This window comes from Branchiostoma floridae, unplaced genomic scaffold (genome assembly GCF_000003815.2).
Source record: "Branchiostoma floridae strain S238N-H82 unplaced genomic scaffold, Bfl_VNyyK Sc7u5tJ_517, whole genome shotgun sequence".
Classification (NCBI taxonomy): domain Eukaryota; kingdom Metazoa; phylum Chordata; class Leptocardii; order Amphioxiformes; family Branchiostomatidae; genus Branchiostoma; species Branchiostoma floridae.
This window is the reverse complement of record NW_023365886.1, coordinates 173,466-198,602: the sequence shown is the minus strand read 5'-3', so window position 1 is coordinate 198,602 and position 25,137 is coordinate 173,466. Positions and strand designations below refer to the sequence as shown.

Below are 25,137 nucleotides of genomic sequence, written 5' to 3'. Positions count from 1 at the left end.
GTCCCTCCCTCCATCTGTCCCTCTTTTCATCCATTTTTTTCATCCATCTTTTTCATCCCTCATTTTCTAGAATAGTAGAAAAAATTGTGTACAGGCATTGCAAGGAATCTTAGCGACCAAAATGGGGATGATGTTCTTCCCTTCCACAGTTCTGAGTTTCAGAGGAGTTCAAGTCAAAATGAGGCATCTTTAGGCCTGTTGAAGGGTAGAAATTTATGTTCAGCAGGTCATCACAGCTAAAAACTGCGGCCACATGTGGCTTTGTAGTATCCCTGGTCAATCAGAATTTTATGGTTGTCAGAGGATCTGTTCCATACAATAACAGGGCTCGAAATTCATTTTTCGGATTAGGTGCACTGGTGCGCCCAGCTTAAAAAATTGGGTGCACCAAAAAAATTTTGGGTGCACCACTTAAGTTTAAGTAGAATGTAAAAAAACCTAATAACAAAACTTAGTTACAAGCTATCAAATTCCGAAGCAAGTAACATGACAGACATTTTTATTATCTTTCTAACACTTAGATGTCAAGAATATGATGTATTCTAGTATACTTGATATCTTTCCATACATAAACATAAGAAAATATTTGGGTGCACCCTGTGCACCCACTGAAAAAAATTGGGTGCACAGTTCCAATTTTGGGTGCACCTGGGTGCACATGCACCCAGTATTTCGAGCCCTGCAATAATGAGGACATGTATTGGGATACAGCATCCTTGTTCCCATCTAGGGGTGAGTACTGGTACACAAATCCGTTTTTTCTTGTTGGACCGGTTCAGAAAAAACAAACCTGAATAAAATCAGTGGACTGGATTTTGAACAGATTATACCAACAGGCATTCGTATTTTGGGGGCTTTATACTGGTCAAAGAAAATAACAAGTGAAGGAGGTTCATAGTACCTGAATTTTCTCTACTGGTACCCACCCCTATTCCACTCTTTAAGAAAACCCTGCTTTCTGTAAAACCCATTATTCCGACAGACACTCACTTAGCGGACAGGAGATCCACGAGATACGGCTTCAGCACGGGCGTCTCGCACAGCAGGGTCAGGATACACAGGGCGTGGCCGCTCCGCTCCGCCGCGTCTGTGCTCGCTGGAAGTACGGTATTTTCATCAACGGAGCTCGCACACGAGTACGAACTAACAGAACCACAAGACCCCGTGAGCCCCCCTGCAGTCGCGGCATTCGTGGACAGACTGACATTGTCGTCCTCTGCAAGGGGTAAAGTTACAGGTTAGCTCCTGTTTTACCTACACTAACCATAAGTATTAGCCTGGTATCCACTCTACTATTGCCTGGTATCCATTCTATTCTAGCTCAGTACAGCAATGAAGGTTACACATCCAGTAAGATATACAAGATCATAACAAGTACCCAAGTAACTGGATGGATTTTAAAAACTTTATCTGTTTGCTTTTGTATTGTTTTCTTGCATGTTCTACATTGTGTAGCTCTAATTTGTAATCCTTGCTGAATAGTCTGCAACGTTTGGCATTTTAATACTTGCCTAAAATACAGACTAGCGTTGTGATTGGATACGGACATACAGTCCTCATAACAGCACAATAACTGCATTCAAGGAAACATTAAGAAGTTCAGTCCCTATTACACTGCTATGAAGAATATGGGACAAAAAGGCCAAAAGTTTCAATGGAGATGCTTGCAAGGCTATTCTGCATAAAAGTGATCAGAAGAACAAACAGGAGCTAAAAATCTAGTAAAAACGGATGGATACCAGGCTACGTAAAAACAAATGGATACCAGGCTACGTATTTATAAAAGTGTTCTCACCAAGAATTTTTCACAGCCTAGGGGCATATTAGTGCAGCAAAGCCGCATGGTATGCGACAAAGGGGTGAGCATTGTAGGGGAGAATCCTCCCACTAATATTCATCCTAATTCATAACCCCCAGAACTATTTTTTTTTGCACTTTTGAGGACAAAATTTAGTGAACTCACTCACTCACTAATATTTCTTACATTTCTTACAACAGCACAGAAATTCCCCTACCAGTACACTGGTTGCAACACAGTGTGGGGGCCAAAATCACAGCATAGGGGATCCAAATCACAGCATAGGGGATCCAAATTACAGCATAGGGGATCCAAATCAAAGCATAGGGGATCCAAATTACAGTGTAGGGGCCCCTATATATGGGCTGAAAAGGCCTGGCAAGAACAATGCCTATAAAGTATTTTTGTTTTTGTACAAAACCACTATCAGACATTCCCTCCTGATGTCTCCACTTACCTGAGTTTGCTGACTCGAACAGGGGAGGGTCGGGAGGCCAGTTGAGGGTGGGGATGGGGTCACCATCCTCCTGGGACGTCCCGCCGACCGCACGCGCTGCTGAGGTCGCTCTCCGCATCATCTCACGTAGACTCATGCTGTAGGGAACAAATGCTGGAGTTTACAATATATTTCCCTACAGATGACAGTTTGTTAGATGATAAGGATCTAGCATTTTTGTTTTGATTGTCGCATGTATGATGTAGTCATTACCATTATTTCAACAAGGTTTGGCCAAGCAGTCTAAAATGGCATAATCTTAGAATGCACAACAGACCATGGGTCCAAAGATGATTTTAATTTTGTTCATCTTATTGACAGTCAATGCAAAAGTGTACCTATTCTCACATTCAATCCTTTTCTTCAGATTTTGAACAAGCTTTGACCATTTATAAAAAAAGTATCAATGGCAGATAATCATGACGATTTTACTGTAGATTATGTGTCACATTATGCTAAATATGGATTTTAACACTTGTCCTGAAATGTTGAAACAAGTGCATCTTTGATCTCTAATGACTTGCATGCTTTAGACCTTGAACAATTTGCAACCACTTCCAAAGAAAGACAGGCAAAGGCTATATTTGAAATCTTCTATCCCTGTTCCCTTGCAAGTAACTGACATCAAAAGACTCCCTTTTTCTTTGAATACAATCACTACAGGCCATTGTAAGAACCTTTTACTTGTTTATCCTTCTCCTTACCAATAACCAAGTTACCGAGTAACCAATAGAAAATTGATAGCCATATGGCTACTTTAGTGTCCTTAAGTTATAAAATAAAATACCACAAGAAGTATTCCCTTACCTGCGAGTGCTTGTCCCCGTCCCTCCACTGCTGCTCCCCCCAGTCCCCCCTGACCCTGTCCCCCCACCCCCGGAGCTGGAGGCAGCAGAGATAGCGTTGGCCAGAGCGTCCACTGCGTTACTGACTGCACTGATTCTGCTGGTGATGGACTCCCATTGTGCTGAGTTAGATGTGCCTGCTTCTACGTTGGGAAAAAGAACTTGAAATCAAAACTCAGGGTTGGACAAGCTTTCTAAAATTCACTTGGGTAAGAAACATAACAGATTTACTTGTCAATGACTGAACAAACGTTTTACTTGCCAGAAATTTATTTTCACTTCCAGTAATGGAATATTTTATCATCAGCTCTATTTGTCTGTGTTGACCAATGCTTGATACTGTGACTGAAATAGTAACGAGTATACCAAAACCAAATTCATGGAAAAATCTTACTTGCTGATCGGGTAAGTGGCTTGCTGATCGGGTAAGTGGGACAGGACATCTACTTGCCCAATCAGCACTTTCACTTGCCCTGGGCAATTAGACTATTGGGCTTATTCAACCCTGACACTGCTGCTTTCCCAAAGTCACAAAATTTTTAAAGTCATAAAAACTCATATTTGCTACAATCTCCAAACTTCTGTTCCTACAATATTGTGTCAGACTGCAATTGCTGTTGGCTATTCTGTACAAATTGTAACTTGTTTGTCAGCAACGTTTTAACACACATTTTCTGTAGTGACAACGGAAGTGACTTGAAGAAAAGGTTTAACACTTCGAATTAAGGTTAACTTTGGTTCACCAAAATGTGGCCACAATGGCCAACTTGCAGAGGTGGTTACTAGTACTGTTTCACTGTAATTTTTAGGGAACTTAAGTTAAACTTAAGTCTTTGTGTTTAGATGTCTAAAAATTCCGACAAAATATTGTATTATGTGTAGGACCACAGGAAGAATAGCAAACAGAAATTTCAAGCTAAATGGAGTCAAAGTCAAAGTATTATAAAGACTACAGTTTGATATAACACCTACAAAAATCTCTTTTGGAATACTAATGAAAAAGACTGGTCCTGTTCTTACCATTGTTACTGTTGGAGGTGTTGTTATCCTGGTTGGTTGTCGGACAGCACATGGCGACGCAGGCGTGGAACACATTCCTGTTGCCATCACAACGCTCGCTCAGGACCTGCTGGATCGTGTTCTGGGTGTTGATGGAACCTTCCATTGCAAGAAAAGAAATAATTTCAGCCTTGAGAGACTGGCAACTACTGTAGTATTACACATTTAGATAGTGTTAAATTGTAGTTACATGTACATGTACCTGATGCAAGGCACCCTGAAAAATGTTCTGACCTTCATGGTTTGCAGTGTAACTGACCTGGTGAAGACTACTAAAGTTTCACTTAACACATGGTTTCTCGGAGCCACGTAGGCTCTAGTACACTTCTGTAGTACACTTCACTTCACAGACTCTTTTAAAAGGTGTACTACAATTAAAAGAAGGCCCTTATTTGTTCTTGTATAGTAAAGGTCATGTTAAACCTACCTGTGTCTCTCTCCAGGGAGTACAGGAATTGTTTCACAGACTCGTAGTCACAGCGCAGCACATGGGGCATCAACAGTTGGGTCTAGACATGGGAAGAAGAAATTATCTTAACTCAGTTATGTCACTTATTGTTGCAAAATATGATAGGTATGACTCGTTGATGATTTTAGTGTTGTATCTGTATCTGTATCTGTATCTGTATCAATATAGCCAGTATAAAAGTCGGAGAGGAGATAGGCGCCGCCAGGGGACTAAAATGCCTATTGATACAGCACAACATGTTGTGCTGCCCCTACGGCTCATTAAAAGGCTATGGGACGAACGAACGGAAAGTCGGTTCGTCCACCATTTTATTGGTCATTTTGTACATCATGCAAAGTGTTGTTATTGACAGTTCACTTTTAGTGCCAAGTGGCACAGAGGCTAAATTCCTGCTGTTTTCTTGTCAGCCCTTCTCCTGTATCATGCTTGTGGCATCTCCTCAAAAATGGGACCCCATTTTCTGTCCCTTACAACAAATGCCCTACCCTCCCAGTTACCAACTGGAATGGATAATTTCAGTATGTACCTCAAAAGCCAGTACCACCACCGCTGCCTTCTTCTTGAGTTCAGAAGAGCTGGGTAGGTCGATGAGAGACTGGATCCCCAGTCCGATACAGCGCGCCGGCGGCAGGTCTAGCCATACCGGGTCACGGATCCCCTCTATGCAGTCCTTCGCCAGGGGGTAGATGGCACCGTTTCCATCCCTCAACAAGTTCACAACATCCTGGAAGCAGGGTATTAATAATGTTACACAATGTACAATGTACGCAGCTTTGCCAAGTATAACACATCTTGCAGCTAGCAAACTGTAACAAACTATTCTCACTGGTATTTTCAATTATGTTAAGGGTAACAAAGTTGTTTAAGACTAAAAAACATTCTCTCTTTGAAAAACAACAACAACAGTAGTTCATTCGAAGAATGCACTTTTGATAAAAAAGAAAATGCTAATATAGCTATGACTGTGGCCCAACTTCAACATTTATTGTATTGATTTATAATTTTTTTAACACATGAAAGAAGTTGAAAGAATCATTTTCATCAGTAGTGTATGGATACTTGCATATACATCTGTATATTAGATAAAACAGCTGCAAGACCAAATGTAAATACAAGTATTACCTATCTCAAATAACCATTTAGAAATTATAAAGAATATTTTCTGTTTTATCCTTTTCTGGTGATTTTCTTCACAGCCTCATTCTTACCTGTCCCCCACTGTACAGAGTGATGGAGTTTTCTGCATGACCGAGGAAAGCTGTGGCATCTGTCGGAAACAGGCTCTCCTGTTCCGCCTTCCCCGTGCCGAGGTCGTACACCAGGTACATCAGCCGGGACCCCACCTTCGCGATGACATGCACGCCTGCTTGGAATGGGAAATAGAAAATTGGAAATATTAATTTTCTGGGAAAAACAAACAAAATTTGTCTTATCAATATGGGACTTCAGGGCTCGAAATACTGTGCACCCAGGTGCACCCAAAATTGGAGCTGTGCATATAGGCTTATGTATGTTAAGATGTCAGTATACTAAGCAGGGCTCGAAATACCACATGCATATGCAAGTTTGTGCAGGTAAAATTGGTGTGGTGCAAGTAAGTTTAGACCAAACTTGCACCAGTGCAAGTTACTTTTGTCCTCTAATACCTGACATTAGAAAAAGCTTACACACACCGAGAATATTGTCTGTCATTGAAAGGTAAAAGAAAATAACACTGAATAAAAAAAAGCCTAAATTTGTTATTTCTAAATTTGGTTAGACATCCAGGTAAACTATTTTTTTTAGACAAATCCATCTCTACAATGCTAATGATTCCTATGGTGCTGTCTTACCTTGATTTGCATATGAGTTACATTTGCATACTAATAAGTTCAACTGGTTTTTCCAGTTATATGTATTGTATTGAGTTGTTCTACCACTTCATTCTGGAGATGATTAAGACTAGTTACTGTGATGGATGTCACTGGATGAGTCCAGAAGAAATCTATGGATCTTATCGAGTTGTAGACATTGAATTGTCTTTAATTGAGCCTAAATTCACAGTTTTTATGAAACAGTTTGTACAATTTCAAACCAAAAATAAAATACGCTACGGAAAAACAAATATCAAAACATGTGGTCTTTACCGGTATGTATCCCCATTTACTCACGTACATTTGCAAATTTTCAGAAGAGGAGATAAGGGGTTAACAGTTCACTATTTTGGGTTGTGCAAGTAAGTTTCCTTTGGTGCTAGTTACCTTTGGCTTAACTTGCACAGGTGCAAGTTGACTGAAAAGTGTATTTCGAGCCCTGACTAAGTAAACATCATACGCTTGACATCTATGTGTTAGAAAGATAATGAAATGACTGTCATAGTACTTCCGATTTCTGAAGAGCTCCGTTCAAATGACAAATTTAGTAGGTTTGCAATTAGGTTATTCTGAAATTCTACTTTACTTTATATGGTGCACCCAAAATTATGTTGGTGCACCCAATTCTCTAGGTTGGGTGCACCAGTGCACCTATTCCCAAAAATGAATTTCGATGCCTGGACTTACATCCAGCACTGAGGATGTAATCACAGAAAGACAGACACAGACAGACACTCATACAGACACAGACTGACAAATAAAAAGATTCTTTTTAAGGTAAAGCTATGATTTGATTATCTGGATGACAAATGGGAACTCCAAGACTGATGCGAGCCTGCAAATAATAAGAAGTTGGGCAAAAAAAGTTGCCGTCATTATGAAAGTAAGTGGTCAGGAGGGTTGAAGAAATGACTACAAACTCTTTGTCAGTGTATGGTATACTGAACAATGGATTCTTCATTGAATTTCTTGTTCTATCATATCTTATTCTCTGACCTTGGAATTGACATTGCCATTCTATGACATTAGTATGTATTTTCTGATATCAATTTTGAAATCTTTGCACAATTTACACTATTGGTTTAAACTGGAAAGTTTTTAATTCACAGCAGGACATATAATACCTCTGCTATCTACAGTGACTGCTAGGATCTTGGCATTGTCCATCACTGGCAGCTTCTTGGGCATTCGCTGGAAACAGTCAGGCACCTTGGGCACTGCAGTGGGCTTCACAACCTAGGAGAGAGGAGCAGGGAGAAATAGAACAGGCATTGAATACACTGGACAGCTATTACAGGCCTGGGTTCAAGATTATCAAAAGAACACCTCTGAAACAGTCTTTTATACTTCCTTGTAGAAAAAAGCGTATTAAGATTTGTTCTTTTTTCTTACAGTCTCTACGTTTTATTTTGTCATTGCAGTTGACAAATTTCAGAAACAAAGTGGAAGTTATCCTAAATTATCCTAAAATAAACTATCTAATGAAGATACAGCCACGACAGGTAACACCAAGCTCACAGAACAAAGCGATGACAGTTAAATTTGAATCGGCCAATGAGAAAGCAGGTTCACTGTGGTCAAGCTAACAAAAAGCAGCAACTGCTTGAACTTGCCTATGTGCAATGTGAAAGCAGCCACATTTTTGACAAGCCAATGACAAAACAGCTAGTGTTTGACAACCACATTTGAATGGACCAATGACAGCACAGCTTGTGTTTGAATGGGCCAATGAGAAGGCAGGCTGAGTTTGAATAAGCCAATGGAAGTACAGAGTGTAGATACCAGCATGGCTGTAGGAAAGTTCACCTGAAGCTCATCCTTCCTCAGTAGGCGACACTCCTGGAGTAACGCTGCCGGGTCGTCGTGGCTCGTTGTCGGGCTGGGGTCGCGCTGGTGAGGGAACCACACCGCTGCGTACGCTCCATCGATCTAGGGGATAGAATTCCAACAAAGATGTAAAAAAAAAAAAGAATAACACAAAAAACTGCCGGAATCCGGTAGTTAACTACATTGTAAAGACAAATGATTCACTTGAATTTTCTGGTTATGCACAATCGAAGACAGCAGGTATGAAACCAAAGGGGCTTCTAAGCATCTATAGCTTTACATTTGGATGACATACTGTAAACGCATTTAAGTTCACGGGGATTTAATTTTCAAGGGAAGCAGGAAAAAGGCCTATTGCGGTAGCACTATGCAATGTAGTTTCTTGCCATGGAATAATGTTCACTGCCATGGAAAAATGTTCGAGGTGGTTTTAAGTTTGCGGTGAATTGGCAACATAAAACCACTGCGAAAATTTATGCATTTACAGTATCTTGGTATTCTACCTGATCCATTATCGGGAAAAGACTACATACCTAGGTACAAAACATTAGCTTTGACAAAATCTCTCTGTAGATACACATGTCCCTGATATCAAAGATAGATCAAAGTTATTATGATCTTTGCATTACCTTCAGGACTTTCCCAACAGGCACTGATCTGACATCCTCAATGAACACCACATCCTTCAGGGCCCAGCGTTCCTCATTGGAGGCCTTGCAGTCATCATCTTCCTTGGGTAGCACCAGAGGACGCTTCCGCTCTGTTGTACAAAAATGACACAAATTTGAAAATGACTTTCAAGCTCTTAAGTTTTCACAATTAGGCGATGGTGTCAATCTGTTCCAGGGTCCCAGTGTATTTTAACTCAGACTCTCAGAGAAACAATCCAGGGGCCTGGCCTTGCCCCAAAATTGCCCAATATTCACAGGGTGTCCCATGGGCCAAATAGGGGTAACATTGTAAGTAGTACAAAAACAGCCTGTGGTATTGTTTTAAAAAGCCTGTAACTACCTAGAGAGGCCCCTTTTTCCCAAATAGGACAGTAGCACAAGTATTGCAATATTGTAAATGTTCACCAATGAATAGTTTGAATTACTAGAATTAGAGTCTGAAAAGGGGAAAATGAATAAAAAGAAAAATTTGTACATTTTCTAGCTTAGCATGTTAACTGTTAACCCTTAAACTGCCAGAGTTTCAGCACTATAAAATGATATCAGTGCCAGGGTTGGCCGCTGCCCTCCAAAAAGAATCCCAACAAGGCCAAAGTCCCTAACTTCCGGGGTTCGTGCGCTACACGTGCGCAAAACTGCTACTTCGGGGAAATACGCTATCCCGTATATATCCGAGCACGGCAGTTTAAGGGTTAAGTTACACTGCAAACTGATTATTAGTTGATACTTGTGCCTCAAAAGAAACGCATGAAAGTATAGAGATAGCACAACGTACTGAGAGATCCCACACTGGACACAGAGGGTGCATCACTACATGTGGAGGCTGGGGAGGGAGGGGGGCCCATGTCTGTCTTAGTCTCCGACTTGGCTTCCTTCACCCCCTCGGGCTTTCCTGACTTGATATCTTCCTTCTGTGGGGACAGCACCTTAAACCTGGATGAAAAAATAAAAGGTTGTAAGTTAATAAATTATTATATGAATCTGTAGACTTAGGATCAAAATGTTCTGCTTGACACAGACTCTTAGCACCAAATGTCATTTTACTAGCAATCTGTTATACTTTAAACAATAAGGAATGAATTTTGGCCAGTTTGAAGTGGAAATCGTAATGTGTGTAGTCACTTTGTTTCTTTCTTTGCTTTTTTCAAACTTTGTCTACTCAAATGAAGCTCAAATCAGCAGACTGCAGGCCACTTTTCATTGAGGTTATGAGGGAAGAGGCAAGGGTCAGACAAAGTATATAACGGAGATACAGTTTACATCATTTGAACTTTTAATCTCTTAAAGAGTTTACAATCTTTACACATTCAGGTTGAATTGTTTGAAAGCAGCTGGCATGAAACAGATGTACAGATATACAGATACATACCTGCAAGTGTCAGATAGGTTCCATGCCGACTCCAAGAGTTGTCCGACTTTTGGCACGGACCCGACGGTCGTAAAAGCGAGCGCGCCGGCATGGTAGATGGGGCAGCTACGCAGGCAGACCTGCATGCCTGTGGTGATGTCACTGGACTTGGTGTCCGTCCCGCTCTTCTTGGACCGCGTACGAGCTTTCTCTACAAGCTTCTTACGCTGGCTAAATGGTAGGACACCCCTGGATGAAAGATTCAACAACAGATTGTTTTAATGTTGCATTATAGGCAGAATACTTGCTGTAAGGGCAAGGTATATCTTTTAGTCATTAATATTTTTCTTTCTGTTTCTTCTTAACTTTTACCCTTTTGGAAATTTAAATTATGAAACTTCAATTGCACTTTTAACAGGTATCTTATGTTCTTATGGCTAAATGGTAAGGGCATCCCTGGATAAAAGATTCAACAAAAGATTGTTTTAATGTACAAAGTAACAGTTAGATTAGGCAGACAACCTACTGCAAGTGAGAGCAAGGCAAATGTTTCATCATTAATATTTTTCTTTATATTTCTCCTTAAGTTTTACGCACTATTAGAGATTTAAATTATCAAATTTAGGTGTACTTTTAACATTTAGATCAGGTGGCAACATGTTACATCAACAATACCTATTTTGATTGGCTAAAGCATGGTTTTATGCTTGGTATTAAACAAATACTGTGATTGGACAAGGAAAGACAGGAAGCCACCTGATTGGCTGAAAACATTTAAAGTTGACCAATCACAGGTCTATCCAAACAGAGTAGCTCCCTGATTGGCTACTTACCACCTGTGGCAGGACAAGAAGCCACTTGATTGGCTGACAATATTCAAATTTGACCAATCACAGGACTATCCTAAGAAAGCAGCTCACTGGTTGGCTACTCACCACCAGTAGAGCCCCCCAGACTCCAGGTGCACACAGGTGTAGAGTGAGCAGGTGTAAATGGCTGACATCCTCTCTCCCTGGAACTCTAGGAACACTTGTGCTGGATGTTCCAACTTTGTAGCCACAGAGCTCAGAGTTTCATCAACCCAAGTGGCAACCTAGGGTTAAAATAGAACAATATGATGTCATTTCTGAGTCTTGAACACATCATTGATCAATATCATGATAGTAAATTGAAAGAGTTTGTGACAGAAGGAAAAATGAGCTGTTTGCCAGAAGACAGACTTGGACAAGTTTTCAAAAATTTGCTTATTTACTGGTCCAAAACAATTTTCACTGGCCTGATATTCACTTGATACTGTATTTTGATACAAAATTTGCAGCAAAGAAATCTTTTAATTTTTCTAAATAAACAAATGTAACAATACTTTAAAGCAAGTAACAATGTTTTAACTACTAGACTAAGGTGTTAGATCTCTTCCTACTTGCCAAAATTATACTTTGACTGGGGCCAACAAACTTGTATAACCCTGCATTGACAACTCTTAGTTATGCAATGTAAGACAAAAGTTTACCATATATCTATCTAATGAAAAAAGGACAATATTATGGTTTTCAAACAATTTTACTGTCAATTGTCTTGCATGAATAATTCTTTTGTATGCTTCCTCCTTAATTTTCCCGAGATTCTTCCTTGGCTACTCTAAAGAGGACGAAAAACTTCAAACCAGTCCTGCCTACCTTGCCAGATTCAGTAACAGCAGACGCTCGTACAGAACAAGAAGAAATCAGCAGTACTTTCTCTCCATTCAGGCCCAGAGCTGAGCTCCGTGGATGGTGCACTGCAGAGTTCTGTCAAAAAAATAAAAAGGGTTTGGAATAAGACTACCATAATAAGTGTGCTCCTTGACAACAATACTTTTATGCTCACAGATATGTGACTGATACAAATTCCGTTTTTTCTGGACAATGTAGTAAGTTATGATGAAGTCTACATCTAAAGTACAACAAAACATAAATACATGAAGTAGAAGGAAGCTTCCATTATATCTAACCAGTTCAAATTACATATTCAAAGGAAGCCACCCTTGTGGTGTTGCCAAAATGTACCTCAGGGTTACAGTAAGGTTCGGGGTCGGCCCACTTCCACTGGTACAGCTGTCCTGAGACACTGACTGCGATCAGCTCACTGTACATGGCAGCGATGTGGACAAACCGGGGAGTTCCTGCCGCCTGGGGAAACAACAAGGTGGAGATGTCAATTACGTACGATGAACAGTGCAAACTTTTTTCTCTTCCTTCAATATTGTGTTCACCATTCTAACTTGTACCTTAATCTTGAATTTGATACAAAAAGATATTTTTTCATCATCATTTTTCCATCCTATTTTTCCATAGGGCAGCATCTGTGTAGGTTTATATGTGTTGGAGCAATACATAAATGGGGCATGTCACATTTTGACCAGTTTATTTATTGACAATTCTAATACATTCCTCACATTTGAACCAAGTTTTCCACATTAGAACCAGGTGATCAAGTTTTAGGCATAACATTCATCAAAACTGTCTATATTCTATGATAAGCATGTACTGTTATGGTACAGAACAAAGTATTATCTATAAATTATGTCAACTCTCTTTTTTTTAAATTAATTTTCTTTATGTGTGGTAAAAAGGTACCGGAATAAACTGAATCCTATCACAGTATTAGACATTTACACACAGTTTTGGCACAATGCTTGATAACGAACAAAAACATCAATCACTTGCAAAAGATTTCAACTACCTTTTCATTCCACCATTCCAGTTCCTCTCCAAACGACAGCGGAGTCTCGGGAGGAGGGTTGGTCGTTTTCTTTGCCTCCGTGGTTCCGCTGGTGCTACCGGCCGAGCTGGCTGTCCCGAGCCCCGCCGCGTCGCGCAGGGCGCTGTCCAACCAGCGTGGGCGCTCCCGCAGACGGAACACCGGGTCACGGTCTCTCTCGCGGTCAGAGTCGCGATCACGGTCTCCTGGGTCTGGGTTTGCAAGAATAAACATTTAATGTCTGTTTTTTTGTGAAGTCTTAAACTACAGCCACAACTTTGGCCCAACTTGTTGCAATTAGCAAATCTTTTGAGATTGCAAAAATAAACTACAAACAGTAATTTGGGCGATAACAAAAATTGCAAAAAATAGGATTTAACAAATTGTCTTCAGCTTGACTTACAATGTCTCCTATTGGACATCTAAAATTGTCTTCATTCATAGATCAGTTAATTCCAGATCACTTCAGTGTCACTGACGAAAGATAGTGGGTACTATCCGAAACGTCTGCCCGTTTCCAAAATCATATCTAGTTGCTTGAGTAACTGCTTTTTGGCCATTTAACAAAATTAGGTAAACTAAAACAATACAGGATCTGTATTATGAATCATGTATTTTATTTTAAGTATTTCGTATGTATTTCAAGCCCTGGGCCTTTCTCATAGTAATCAAAACTCGTTTCTTGCAACTTAAAAAAAAAAGCAAGTTTGAACTTTTTGAGGCTTTTACTCACTGGATCTGGAAGCTCCCCTGACTCTACTCCGTAGAGAAGCGTAACCAAACATGTCTTCTGAGAACATGTCTGCATCAATGATCACACTGGGGTGGTCTGAGTGGAGTCCAGCATCCAACAGGGACATCAGGTCATCTGGGGAGGAAGGAAAACAAACAGGACAATCAATTATACTATTTTGAACTTGTATCACAGTAGCCAATATAGGGGGCAGATACAACATATTGTGAATTTGCCCTTGAGAGATCACCCGAAAAACAACGAAAAAATATAGAGACACTACATCATGTCTCAACTCAAAACATAACCTTGCCATGCAGGCGAAAGTAAAAATTGTAACAGCTTTAAGACCCTAGGCCCACAATCAACAGAAATCAATCCATGTGGCCAAACAGTGAAGTTGTGCTGCCGCTTGCGCCAGGCTTTTAGCTAGGATTTTATAATTAATAGGGAGTCCAAACTTATTGGTGAGTCGCGGTAAGTGACTATTGTAGGGGGGTCTGGGGGCATCCACCTTCCATGGTGCAGAGTTTTTGATGATTTTAAGTTAAAACAGTGCATTCTAAGGTTTCCTAAGAGACAAAAATACTGTTCCAGAGGTCACAGAAGAAGACTGTGACCACAGATGACCTGGTAGCATCCCTGGTCAATCAGAATTTCATGCTTGTTAGAGGATTTTTTCCCCAGTATAGAGCGCCCAGGGGCATCAAATTTCTTGTTATTCTAAGAAAAGTGCGTCCAGATGACGCGTTGACGCATGCCTGGCTAAAAGCCTGGCTTGCGCCACAGGTGATAGCTGAAAGATAATCAAAACATCAAGATAAGAAGCAAGTATACAGTACATTGAATAAAACCATTGCTGTTTCTCTGGTTGTTTCCTAGTGTAAGTGGGCAGCATTAAGTGAGCTTGAAATTACATTTCTGCTACCCAAAGTGAATTTTAGTTTACAATTGAACAATTCTTTCCTCTTTTGGTTGGCTTTTTGTTTGCAATACATGACTAGAAGAGTAAGCATGAAAAGAGTACCATGTCTCTCACCTCCCGGCATGTAGGAGTCGCTGGCATCATCATCATTGTCTCCTTCCTCATCATCCCGACTCAGGAGGTTGTTTACAGCCAGGTTTACATCCAGGTTCTACACAACAAACAAACAAACAAACAAATATCATATCATTCCTCATCATCCCGACTCAGGAGGTTGTTTACAGCCAGGTTTACATCCAGGTTCTACACAACAAACAAACAAACAAATATCATATCATTCCTCATCATCCCGACTCAGCAGGTTGTTTACAGCCAGGTTTACATCCAGGTTCTACACAACAAACAAACAAACAAATATCATATCATTCCTCATCATCCCGACTCAGCAGGTTGTTTACAGCCAGGTTTACATCCAGGTTCTACACAACAAACAAACAAACAAATATCATATCATTCCTCATCATCCCGACTCAGCAGGTTGTTTACAGCCAGGTTCACATCCAGGTTCTACACAACAAACAAACAAACAAATATCATATCATTCCTCATCATCCCGACTCAGGAGGTTGTTTACAGCCAGGTTTACATCCAGGTTCTACACAACAAACAAACAAACAAACAAATATCATATCATTCCTCATCATCCCGACTCAACAGGTTGTTTACAGCCAGGTTCACATCCAGGTTCTACACAACAAACAAACAAACAAACAAACAAATATCATATCATATCATTCCTCATCATCCCGACTCAGCAGGTTGTTTACAGCCAGGTTCACATCCAGGTTCTACACAACAAACAAACAAACAAACATCATATCATTCCTCATCATCACGACTCAGCAGGTTGTTTACAGCCAGGTTCACATCCAGGTTCTACACAACAAACAAACAAACAAACATCATATCATTCCTCATCATCCCGACTCAGCAGGTTGTTTACAGCCAGGTTCACATCCAGGTTCTACACAACAAACAAACAAACAAACAAATATCATATCATTCCTCATCATCCCGACTCAGCAGGTTGTTTACAGCCAGGTTTATATCGAGATTCTACACAACAAACAAACCAAATAGTACTAGTAAATATCAACAGGTGTACAGATGAATTACACAAAAATAAATTGTTTTAATCTGTTGCCTTCATACCCCCTGCAGTATGAAAGAAGAATTACTTGAAAAAAAAGCTGGCCATGCAAACTATTAGACAATGCCAAGGATGAAACGGTAGAAAAAGCTAGTTGTCATGCTCTGCTTTTCCTATTTTCCATAACATATCCTGCATGACAACTGTCAGAATTTTTGCTGCCTTATCCTTTACTGAACAATAATCTAAGGTCAGATTGTTGTCCTAGTTATTTCATCAGTCATTATGAATATCATGTTCATTAGATTGTACAAAAATAAATGGACTCAAAGTACATTTTCAAATACTGTACAGATTCATCAATCATTGTCTGCCATTCAACAATGGCCAAATGCACAAAACAAGCGCCCTCTGGCAAAGCCTGGCTTGTCTGCAGGTCAAACTATCTGGAAGGATGGATGAAAAAAGAGCTGAAACCTTGCAGTTGCGTGGCAGAAAAAAAACAGAAAAGAACATACCGTTCTCTGTAGTTCCCTGATGATGACACTGCGAGACTTCCCCTGTAGTACCACCTGTGCCTGGTTCACTAGTTCCTCTGGCACGACAGACGCTGGCACCATGGGCCGGGACCCAACGATCACGCTGGTGGTTCCACGTGTGCCCCTACTGCCCTGTCCGCTACCACGAACCACGCGGCCGCGGGTTCTAGTGGGCAGTCTGGTACCAGCATTATTACTGTTGGTTGAATGAAATAGGACAACAAGAGTCATTATAATGAGTATGAAAGTCTGTTTTTGCTGCCTGCACCTAACCTGCACTAGTCCATGTACTGGCTTTTATACATAAATGTCATATGATGAAGGTGTATGTGGATTGTTACTAAGTATAAAAGAAAAAAAATGATTCCTGAACAATTTTAGTATGATCCATACTTCCTAAATTCAGAGTGGTGCAGGTAAAATTTGTCTGGTGCAGGTAATTTTCAATGTTACCTGCACCAGTGCAGGTATGAAAAAAATTATTTCGAGCCCTGAACCTTAATTAAAACTTTTATTGGGACAAAATTATTGGGATATTACAAAAAAGGGAAGAAAGAATGTTTTATCATCTTTAGGCCACAGCAAGTAAATTCTATGGATGACATCCTCTGCAGACTGCAAAAATAGTGCGATAGGGCGAAAAAAAAACAAGATGGGTGGAAAAAAACAAGATGGCTACATTTTCAAAAATAGGCACCATAAAGTTGTGATGAATGTTGTAACAAGAATTAAAGGGACAAAACATGGTATCAGAGCCAACAAGGCATCCATTCCTGTGTTCAAGACATGTACTGGTGTGGTAAAAGTGACACCAACAAAGTTGGTAACCACACTCATGGTTTCCATATTGGTGTCACTTTTATAACTATCCAATAAGTTTCATTTCTACAACTACAGCCCTGGGTACCTCGCAAGTGTCACTTCTACAAGTACAATTATTGGGCTACAATACAACATATTTGCTCATTTTGATACTTTATCGTCATGTTGACCATCCCTGCAGAAGAAACAAATTCTTGTTTTTTTTTTCTGAAATCAGGCGAAAATTAATGCGCGCGCTGATGTCATCCATAAAATTTACTTGCTGTGGCCTTATGTACATTGGAGCTTAGTAAGAATCTAGACTAGAGTGAGGGATTTTTTTCACCTTTTGTTGGGGTCATTTTTGGACAAGTCCAGTCGCTCTGTCAGGATCCGATAACTCATACGACACACACGGCCATCCTGTGCAAAAAAGAGAGAAATTACATGTATTCAAATGGAAAGATTAAAAGCAAAATTCATCTTCTTTCAGGACTAAATTGCTAAAATCACAATGAAAACATTTTCTTAAGTCTTTTTCATGTTTTGTAACAGAGCCTAAATAGGCTACATTTACAAAGATTATCAGACATTAAAATACAACAATACGTGTACAAGAATCTAACTTGTCAAAAGACTTCCAGAAAATAAACATCAAGACAATAAAAATATGTTATTTAGGCATAAGAAAGAAATCTTATACTAGATTTGTTACATATTAGAAATAGGCCAGAGATGCAGACACACATACATTGAAATTCTAAACATATTTACACTAACCTCCAATAGGAAGGCAATATGGTTTGGTCCAACCACACACTCCCTTACAACCTGGCCCCTCAGCTGACTGATGGCTGGAGGGCTGTTTGAGCAATAGTAACTTCATTGTAGTGTTATATCACAAATTCATAGCAAACAACCAATCATAAATATAAATATTATAATGTAAACAAATATAGGATACTACAAGGTGCATCCCTTATTGTACCTTCATTGTAGTGTTATATCTCAAGTTCATGGGACCTAGGAAAAAACTGTTGTGTTTCCTGTTCCCTAACCTACCCAAGGGTAGAAAAACCTGCCGACCAAAGCCTTTTTTTGGGTGGGCAGTGGAGTAGCATAGTTTCCAGATAGAAGTTTTCTTCAGCCTGCTTCCTTTTCAAGAAAAAAGTTAAGTTTGACATTGAAAATGTAAGTGTCTCAATGCATTTCAGTTTTACTTTGTTTAACTGTATTGCATCACTTGAGTCTTGACCAAAGTCTAAACTTTGACAAAAAAAAGATAATCATTACCTACCGACTCAAATTTTTTTTCAGGTCTGACACAGGAAACACAACATCTTTTTCCTAAATCTAGCAAACTACTCTGAAACCAGACGATACCCAGGGGCAGCGGGCGGTTTCTTTGTCGACTCAATGTAGTCTGATTGCCAGTCTCACTTAGTTCTCCGGGGAGATCTAGCCCAATGGAGTTTTGCCAGCCTGAAAACTCCTTTGGGCTTTACCTCCGTGGAGCACTTATTTTAGTTCTGAGTTCTTGAGCTGCCAAAGAAACTGACTGGCTGCCCGGTCCGGTCTGGCACCCAGGGTAATAGCAAACAACTAATTTAAAATGTACAATGAATATAGGATAGAACAATGCGTATTCCATATCACCAGAGGTACCTACATGTACATGTATATGACCATGGGTTGGATTGCCCATGGGAGGGTTGGGTCCAAAAAGATCATTGACCAAAAAATTGCAACATCAATTCTACCATCCCAATCTGGTATTCAAATTTTCAACATTGATGCATGCAGCAAACATTTGAATCATTCAACGGCCTTCGAAGCCAGTACAATATCATAAAAAATGGATTTGCCAGAGGACTTGTATTGGCTGTTACCTCAGCCCATGTATGATATACAGTATCACATGTAAATGGCCAATGATGCTGGTTAATGTCCATGTTTTCATTTCTTCTCTACGTATCAAACCATACAATTTACTACTACAGTCTTCACAACCACACTTAAGATGCCCAATTTCCATCTATTTCCAGTATATACAATCAATATGTATTTAACATAAATGCATGCATATAGCTGGATTTAGGACAAAATTTCAGATTCTCACAGGAACAAATAAATTTAAGCAGAACATGTTTCTATTATATGCCAAAAATACAACACAAAGTATTCCTTATTTCCCCCTTTTGTCATTTGAAGTGGTATGTCCCGTGGTATGTTAAATGTTATCTATCTTGTTATTCATCCTTACCTAACATACCCATGCTTGTTGATCTTATCTGCTACCTCCTTCAAACTGTAAAAGACAAACACAACAACATCAATAAAATGCAAAAGAATTGGTTGCATTATTCAATCAATAAAATTTTTAAAATGCTGGACACTGTATTGTTTAACAGCCATTTTTGGTGAAACAGCCATGGTGATATCTAGTTGATTTTAGGCCAAGATTTTGGCATGGACGGAGACATAAGCAGAGGTCCAACTTCATCTTCAAATCAGTGATATTTTTCCTGTTGTTCCATGTTGATTTGATTATATGGATGACATCCTATGGGAACCCCAAAACTGATGAGAGCATGTGAATAAAAATATTTGGAAAAAAATGCCTTCATTATCAGTATAAGAAATTGAAATGTTCAGGAAGGTTGAACAAATGGTAAACTAAACAATATTCTTCATTTTTGTTTCTTCACATCTTCTTCGATCTTTGCTCATTTTGCAGCTGTTTTGCATAATTACCGCATGATCAAAAACTTTTTTTTTGAAACTGACGAAAATTGATTCATGCGCTGATGTCATCCATATTATCAAATCAACACGGCCTAATTATTACAATTCAAATACTGTTGAAAAATACAATGTTCATGTTTCTATCAACATTACTACCCTATAAATGGCTATAATATATGCATAAGCTTGCAAGAAATAAACTGTTTGGCCAAACAAACATCATGTAGATTTTTTTTTCAAATCTATGGATTGGATATCTGGGGGAACGTAAGGAACTAAAAATAAAATGTCATTTTCCGGAATGAAAAATAGTTTAGAGAATTTAGACATCATTTACACACAAAATAGCTTATCCAAAGTTCCATTCCATTGTTGTAAACTGTAAAGAATTGTACTCAGATGACACGCAAAGATTGTCACCATGTGGCTGCCATCAGGCTACCACAGTCTGCAATCTCTGTTGTTTGATCATCACTGTACAAGTTATAAACACTGAAAATCACAGAATGTTGGTAGAGGATATGTGTACTTTTGAATTTGAAAAATCGAATGATCACAAATTTATGGTCATAGATGGAGCTTCAATCATCAATATTTCAAAACAGTCTTCATCTTATCCTAGTTACTAATGGAGCTGGCCTTGAAATAAATACAAAGAGTTAAGATTTATGGGCATACATATTAACTAATGCCCAAAGAAATATGATGAAAGAATTATTCCTCCAACGTCCTCATGAAAAAATATCAAAGAGTAGAACTAGAACAGTATGCTATCAGTGTAAAATTAGACAAAAGTGTCAATGCAAATGCACACACTTCCCCTTTTTCCCACAGAAAAAATACTAATTGAAATATTAGTAATATGACTTAGTACCTTCTTGTGATAATAGCACAATTCATACTGTTACATTGTAATACTTTAAACCAAATCTTACAGCATAAGTCTGCTTATTCCAATATATATGAGTAGATTTCTGAAAAAAATGTCAGCCACTATGTAAACGTCCAGCATAAAAAAAAATTATGCAACATGTGTGATAATATGCTTATCACATTGTCTCACTCTAACCCATTGACTGAAATGATCTTAGATTACGTTGTGCGTTTGTCTATGAATAAATGAAAACGTGTAAAAACATGACCAATCAGCTATCCATCTTTTTTGATCCAGTCAAATAATCATGCCACCAAATGCAGCCCCACACACGCACCGAGCATCATGAAACTGTATCCTAAAAAATCCGGATATTTTGGACGGGCCTCTTTCATTTTTTCCGCCACGAGACCAAAATTTCATACGTATATTAATGATCATCAACCTTGCCTTACTACGAGTGAGAACATCATTAACAGATACCGTGCGATTTTTAAAAGAAAGAACACCTCATGCATATTTGACATGTTCGTACGTGCGGCGTTTCTAAACGTTTGCCGGGCATTTTCTCAGGGCCGCTTGTGTCATGTCTCCATTTTGTCCTTCTCATTTTCTTGGCTCGCCGGTTTCAATGAACGGATAAAATGTTGAAATTATAACCTTACCGATCGTTTAGCTGGTCTTCTGTCCCGGGCAAAGGGTGCACCACAACGTGTATGGACGTCATAGCGTCCTCTTTGTTGGATGTTCTCTTCTAAAAGGGACGAAATTCCCGAGTTTTTGTAACACAAATCTCGGGACAAAGCCAAAATTTTCTTCTAGCGAGACGCCATTTTGGATTGAATGTAGCGGAAAATGATAAACGGGCTGTGATTGGTCAGATTTCTACTAATGCTGCTGCTACAAGTTACCTTGATTCTGATTGGCTGTATTGTTAACATTGATAAACTGTATTGCTAAATCTGATTGGCTTAAGCTTTTCCAACTTGGTAAAACTTCTTATCGAGACTCCCATTGGTGAATCGCCCGGGAAGTATGGGAAATATCCAACATGGCTGCGCCCATCGTAAAATTTGCGTAATCGTAAGTTTTTATCAAGAAACTACCATTTTCTCATCACTTGGACCTCAGATTTAGCACTGTTTATCGATATTTGATCCAAGGCTGTACGGAATACGTCTAGGAAAAAGATACGGTTGAAATTCGTCGGCGTTTTGGAGATATTTTGGGTTTTTGATGGCGTCAGGCGACGCTCACGTAACACCTAGGACTGGTCGACTGAAGTTGTTCCGACATGTGAAGGGGGAACATCTGTTCGCTGGGGTGAGCGGAGGGGTCATCTCAACACTCGTGCTGCATCCGCTGGACCTCATCAAGCTCAGATTCGCAGGTAAACTGGACGTCATCTGATTGTGTGGCTTGAAGAACCGGTTTCGTCTGTTGGCCTTCAAATGGATTGGGGGAGGGGCAGTATGATGATGATGATTCAATACACTTTATAAGCCCTTCCAAAGAGATCAGAACGCATGTACGATGACAGGGATTCTAGGTAATACATGTATGTCAAAGGTAAAGGCTCCCCAAAAAGAAACAAAACCCGCCTGGATGTTGTTATGCAAATCGAAGCAATGGTCGAGGACTGTTCTCAATTTCGGGGCCTTAACCTTTGACATACAGTACATTGCCTAGAATTCCTGTGGCCGAATTCATGTGTGTAGAAATACGAGGGGTGAGTTAGAACAGAAAGGAACAAACATGCCGACACCCGGGATCGAACCCGGGTCGGCAGATTACAACCCAGCAGCGAAACCAATGCGCTAGAAAAGGCTGATCAGCCAAGTCCGGCTGAAGTTTGACGCTACTTAAACCCCCCACTTCTGATCTCTGTGAGAGGGCTTATTCTGCACCTTAGTATGTCTGGTGAAGCAACTTCACATTTGTACCTTAAGAGGGGAAATATTGCCAGTGTACTGTTGTGTTGTGTTCCCTGACTCCTTGTAGTGCTCTGTTGACTACGATGGACGACTAGGAGACACTTGATGAGCGGACTAGGATTTAATCTAAACTTCTAGCTCTGTACATGTGACTGGTGTAGTGATACAAAAGTAGGTCATGTGATTTGACTGAGAGTGATTCGGTCCAAGGCCCCATAAAGCATGCTGGGTCGTGCCTGATGAGATTATCTGGATATGTAACATCCCTCTTTCTTTAAGTAGAATAGTCTCTGGCTGTTTTTTTTTTTTTTTTTTAGAGTCCTTGTCCAGCTCTTGTTTTGTACTTGTTCTTATGTTTGTTTCAACTTTTGGTTAGTACTTTAACAATAACAATGGTTTTCAGCAGTTATACTTTGCATCTAACTTCTAAGAACAGTTCTTTTCTAATCTCTTTCTCAGTTCTTTTCTATCTGAGAACAGTTCTTTCTCTCGTCAGCGGTAACGCACTGGTGGTTGGATGTTCGACCTCGTTCTCGTTGACTTTGTCGTACTCGGCGTTGTCGCGGATGTCGGCTTTGTCGTACTCGGTGTCGTCGCGTGTGGTGCTGCAATAGTTGGTGGTTGCAGGGTCGACTCATGTGTAGTCTGCGTTGCTGACGCTGCAGGTGTTGTTTCTGGAGTTGTAGCTGCAGGTGCTTTCACTTCTGGAGTTGGTCGTATGTGTACTCTGTTTCTCCTCAGCTGTCTCCCGGTGTCGGTCTCTACAACATATGATCTCGGTGTTGTAGCTTTGTTGATGACTTTGCCGGGGCTCCACGTTTTTCGGATAGGATCCTGTACGTGGATGCTCTGGCCCTTGGCCAGCTCAGGCAGACTCTTTGCCTGGGTGTCGTAGTGCTGTTTCGCTGCTTGCTGTGCCTTCTCCAGCTTGGCCCTTGTTTCTTCCTGGTCAAGTGGTGGAGGTACTTTGGTTGGCAAGATGTCTTTGTACTTCCGTCCGTTTAACAGCTCCGCTGGCGATTTCATACCTGGCTTGATCGGTGTGGTGCGGATGGCTAGCAAGGCTAGGTTTGGGTCTGATCTTGATTCTTTGCATTTGATCAGCGTTTTCTTCACCGTCTGTACATGTCTTTCAATAAATCCATGCCCCTTTGGGTAGTGCGGTGATGATGTTGTAATGTTGCATCCGTACTCGTTGGCCAGCTGCCGGAACTCTTGGGATGTGAATTGTGTCCCGTTGTCGCATATGACTTCTGCTGGGATCCCTTGTTCGGCGAATATACCTCGTATGCTGGATGTTACTGTTGATGCCTTCAGGTTGGTGAGACTCTTCACAAATGGGAATTTGGAGTAGTAGTCTACCAGGAGTAGAAACCATTGGTCATTGGTGGTAAACAGATCCATGCCTACTGTTTGCCAGGGTCTGCTTGGTATCTCTGTTGGCATCATCTCTTCTTTCTGTTGCGAGTTCTTGTGCTTTTGGCATGTGGGGCATGCTGCAACTGCTTTCTCGATTTGTTTGTACATGCCCGGCCAGTAGACTGCAGATTTTGCTCTGAGTATGCATTTCTCGATACCCAGGTGTCCTTGATGAATCATCTCTAGGACCTCTGCTCTCATGGACTTGGGTATAATCATCCTGGACCCAGCCAGGAGGACTCCATCCTCTACCGAGATGTCGTCTCGGATGGTCCAGTATTCGTGTATTATTGCTTGTGTCTCTTTTCTTTTCTCTGGCCATCCCTGTGTCACTGTCTGGGCGAGTAGTTGGAGCTCTTCATCCTTGCTGGTCTCCTCTTTGATCTGCTCCAGTTTCACAGTTGTCACTTTTACGAGGTGATGGATCTGGACTTTGAGACCATCCATCTCTTGCTTGTCGTGCTGTGACAGCCTGGAGAGTGCGTCTGCTAGTAGCATCTCTTTCCCTGGTTTGTACCGGATGCTCATGTCATAGCTTTGTAGTCGCAGTAATAGTAGGTATTCCAACGCTACCGCGAAAACCCTCTGCCGTACGGCGATCCGTAAATTTGCTACCATCTTCCCACACCCGCGGTACAAAAACTATCCGGTTCTAGAGGCAAATTTACCCATCAAAATAAAGGATATAAGTTTCTCTTTCCTGTGATGTGTTTATTTTGCTTGTAAATTGTTTAAAACGCCAGAAATTGGCCGGTGAAAACGGCGCGCCGTAAGCGGGGAGGCCTGGGTTTCAGATCGTGGTTCAAAACTTCGGCATCTACTTGTAGTATGACGGGTTTCTCCCTGTCATAGTACTGCAGTGTTGTCTTTTCACTGATGAGCTGCTTTATCTTGTTCAGGTCTTCAGTGTGT

The 25,137-nt window shown here is 40.4% G+C and overlaps 2 protein-coding genes across 2 annotated transcripts in view; one reads left to right on the top strand and one right to left on the bottom strand.

The window, feature by feature from the left end:
* The window catches only part of LOC118408918 (E3 ubiquitin-protein ligase UBR5-like), a 43,108-nt gene extending 21,367 nt beyond the window's left edge, over nt 1-21,741 (bottom strand). The window contains exons 1-23 of the mRNA XM_035809775.1: nt 21,538-21,741; nt 19,517-19,561; nt 18,034-18,115; nt 17,600-17,676; nt 16,432-16,648; nt 14,878-14,974; nt 13,839-13,973; nt 13,088-13,317; nt 12,412-12,534; nt 12,043-12,153; nt 11,302-11,459; nt 10,388-10,615; nt 9,794-9,951; nt 8,977-9,107; nt 8,327-8,449; nt 7,645-7,756; nt 5,876-6,030; nt 5,194-5,391; nt 4,626-4,707; nt 4,160-4,297; nt 3,102-3,282; nt 2,256-2,392; nt 991-1,216 (exon numbers count right to left, since the gene is read on the bottom strand). Of these exons, the coding sequence (XP_035665668.1) occupies nt 991-1,216; nt 2,256-2,392; nt 3,102-3,282; nt 4,160-4,297; nt 4,626-4,707; nt 5,194-5,391; nt 5,876-6,030; nt 7,645-7,756; nt 8,327-8,449; nt 8,977-9,107; nt 9,794-9,951; nt 10,388-10,615; nt 11,302-11,459; nt 12,043-12,153; nt 12,412-12,534; nt 13,088-13,317; nt 13,839-13,973; nt 14,878-14,974; nt 16,432-16,648; nt 17,600-17,676; nt 18,034-18,115; nt 19,517-19,561; nt 21,538-21,599 (3,206 nt within the window). The 5' untranslated portion in view covers nt 21,600-21,741. The remainder of the gene's footprint in view (nt 1-990; nt 1,217-2,255; nt 2,393-3,101; nt 3,283-4,159; nt 4,298-4,625; nt 4,708-5,193; nt 5,392-5,875; nt 6,031-7,644; nt 7,757-8,326; nt 8,450-8,976; nt 9,108-9,793; nt 9,952-10,387; nt 10,616-11,301; nt 11,460-12,042; nt 12,154-12,411; nt 12,535-13,087; nt 13,318-13,838; nt 13,974-14,877; nt 14,975-16,431; nt 16,649-17,599; nt 17,677-18,033; nt 18,116-19,516; nt 19,562-21,537) is intronic.
* Nucleotides 21,742-21,880: 139 nt separating this feature from the next.
* LOC118408937 (mitochondrial folate transporter/carrier-like) overlaps nt 21,881-25,137 on the top strand; it is a 12,434-nt gene continuing 9,177 nt past the window's right edge. Inside the window, exon 1 of the mRNA XM_035809805.1 lies at nt 21,881-22,262. Within this exon, the coding sequence (XP_035665698.1) occupies nt 22,109-22,262 (154 nt within the window). The 5' untranslated portion in view covers nt 21,881-22,108. The remainder of the gene's footprint in view (nt 22,263-25,137) is intronic.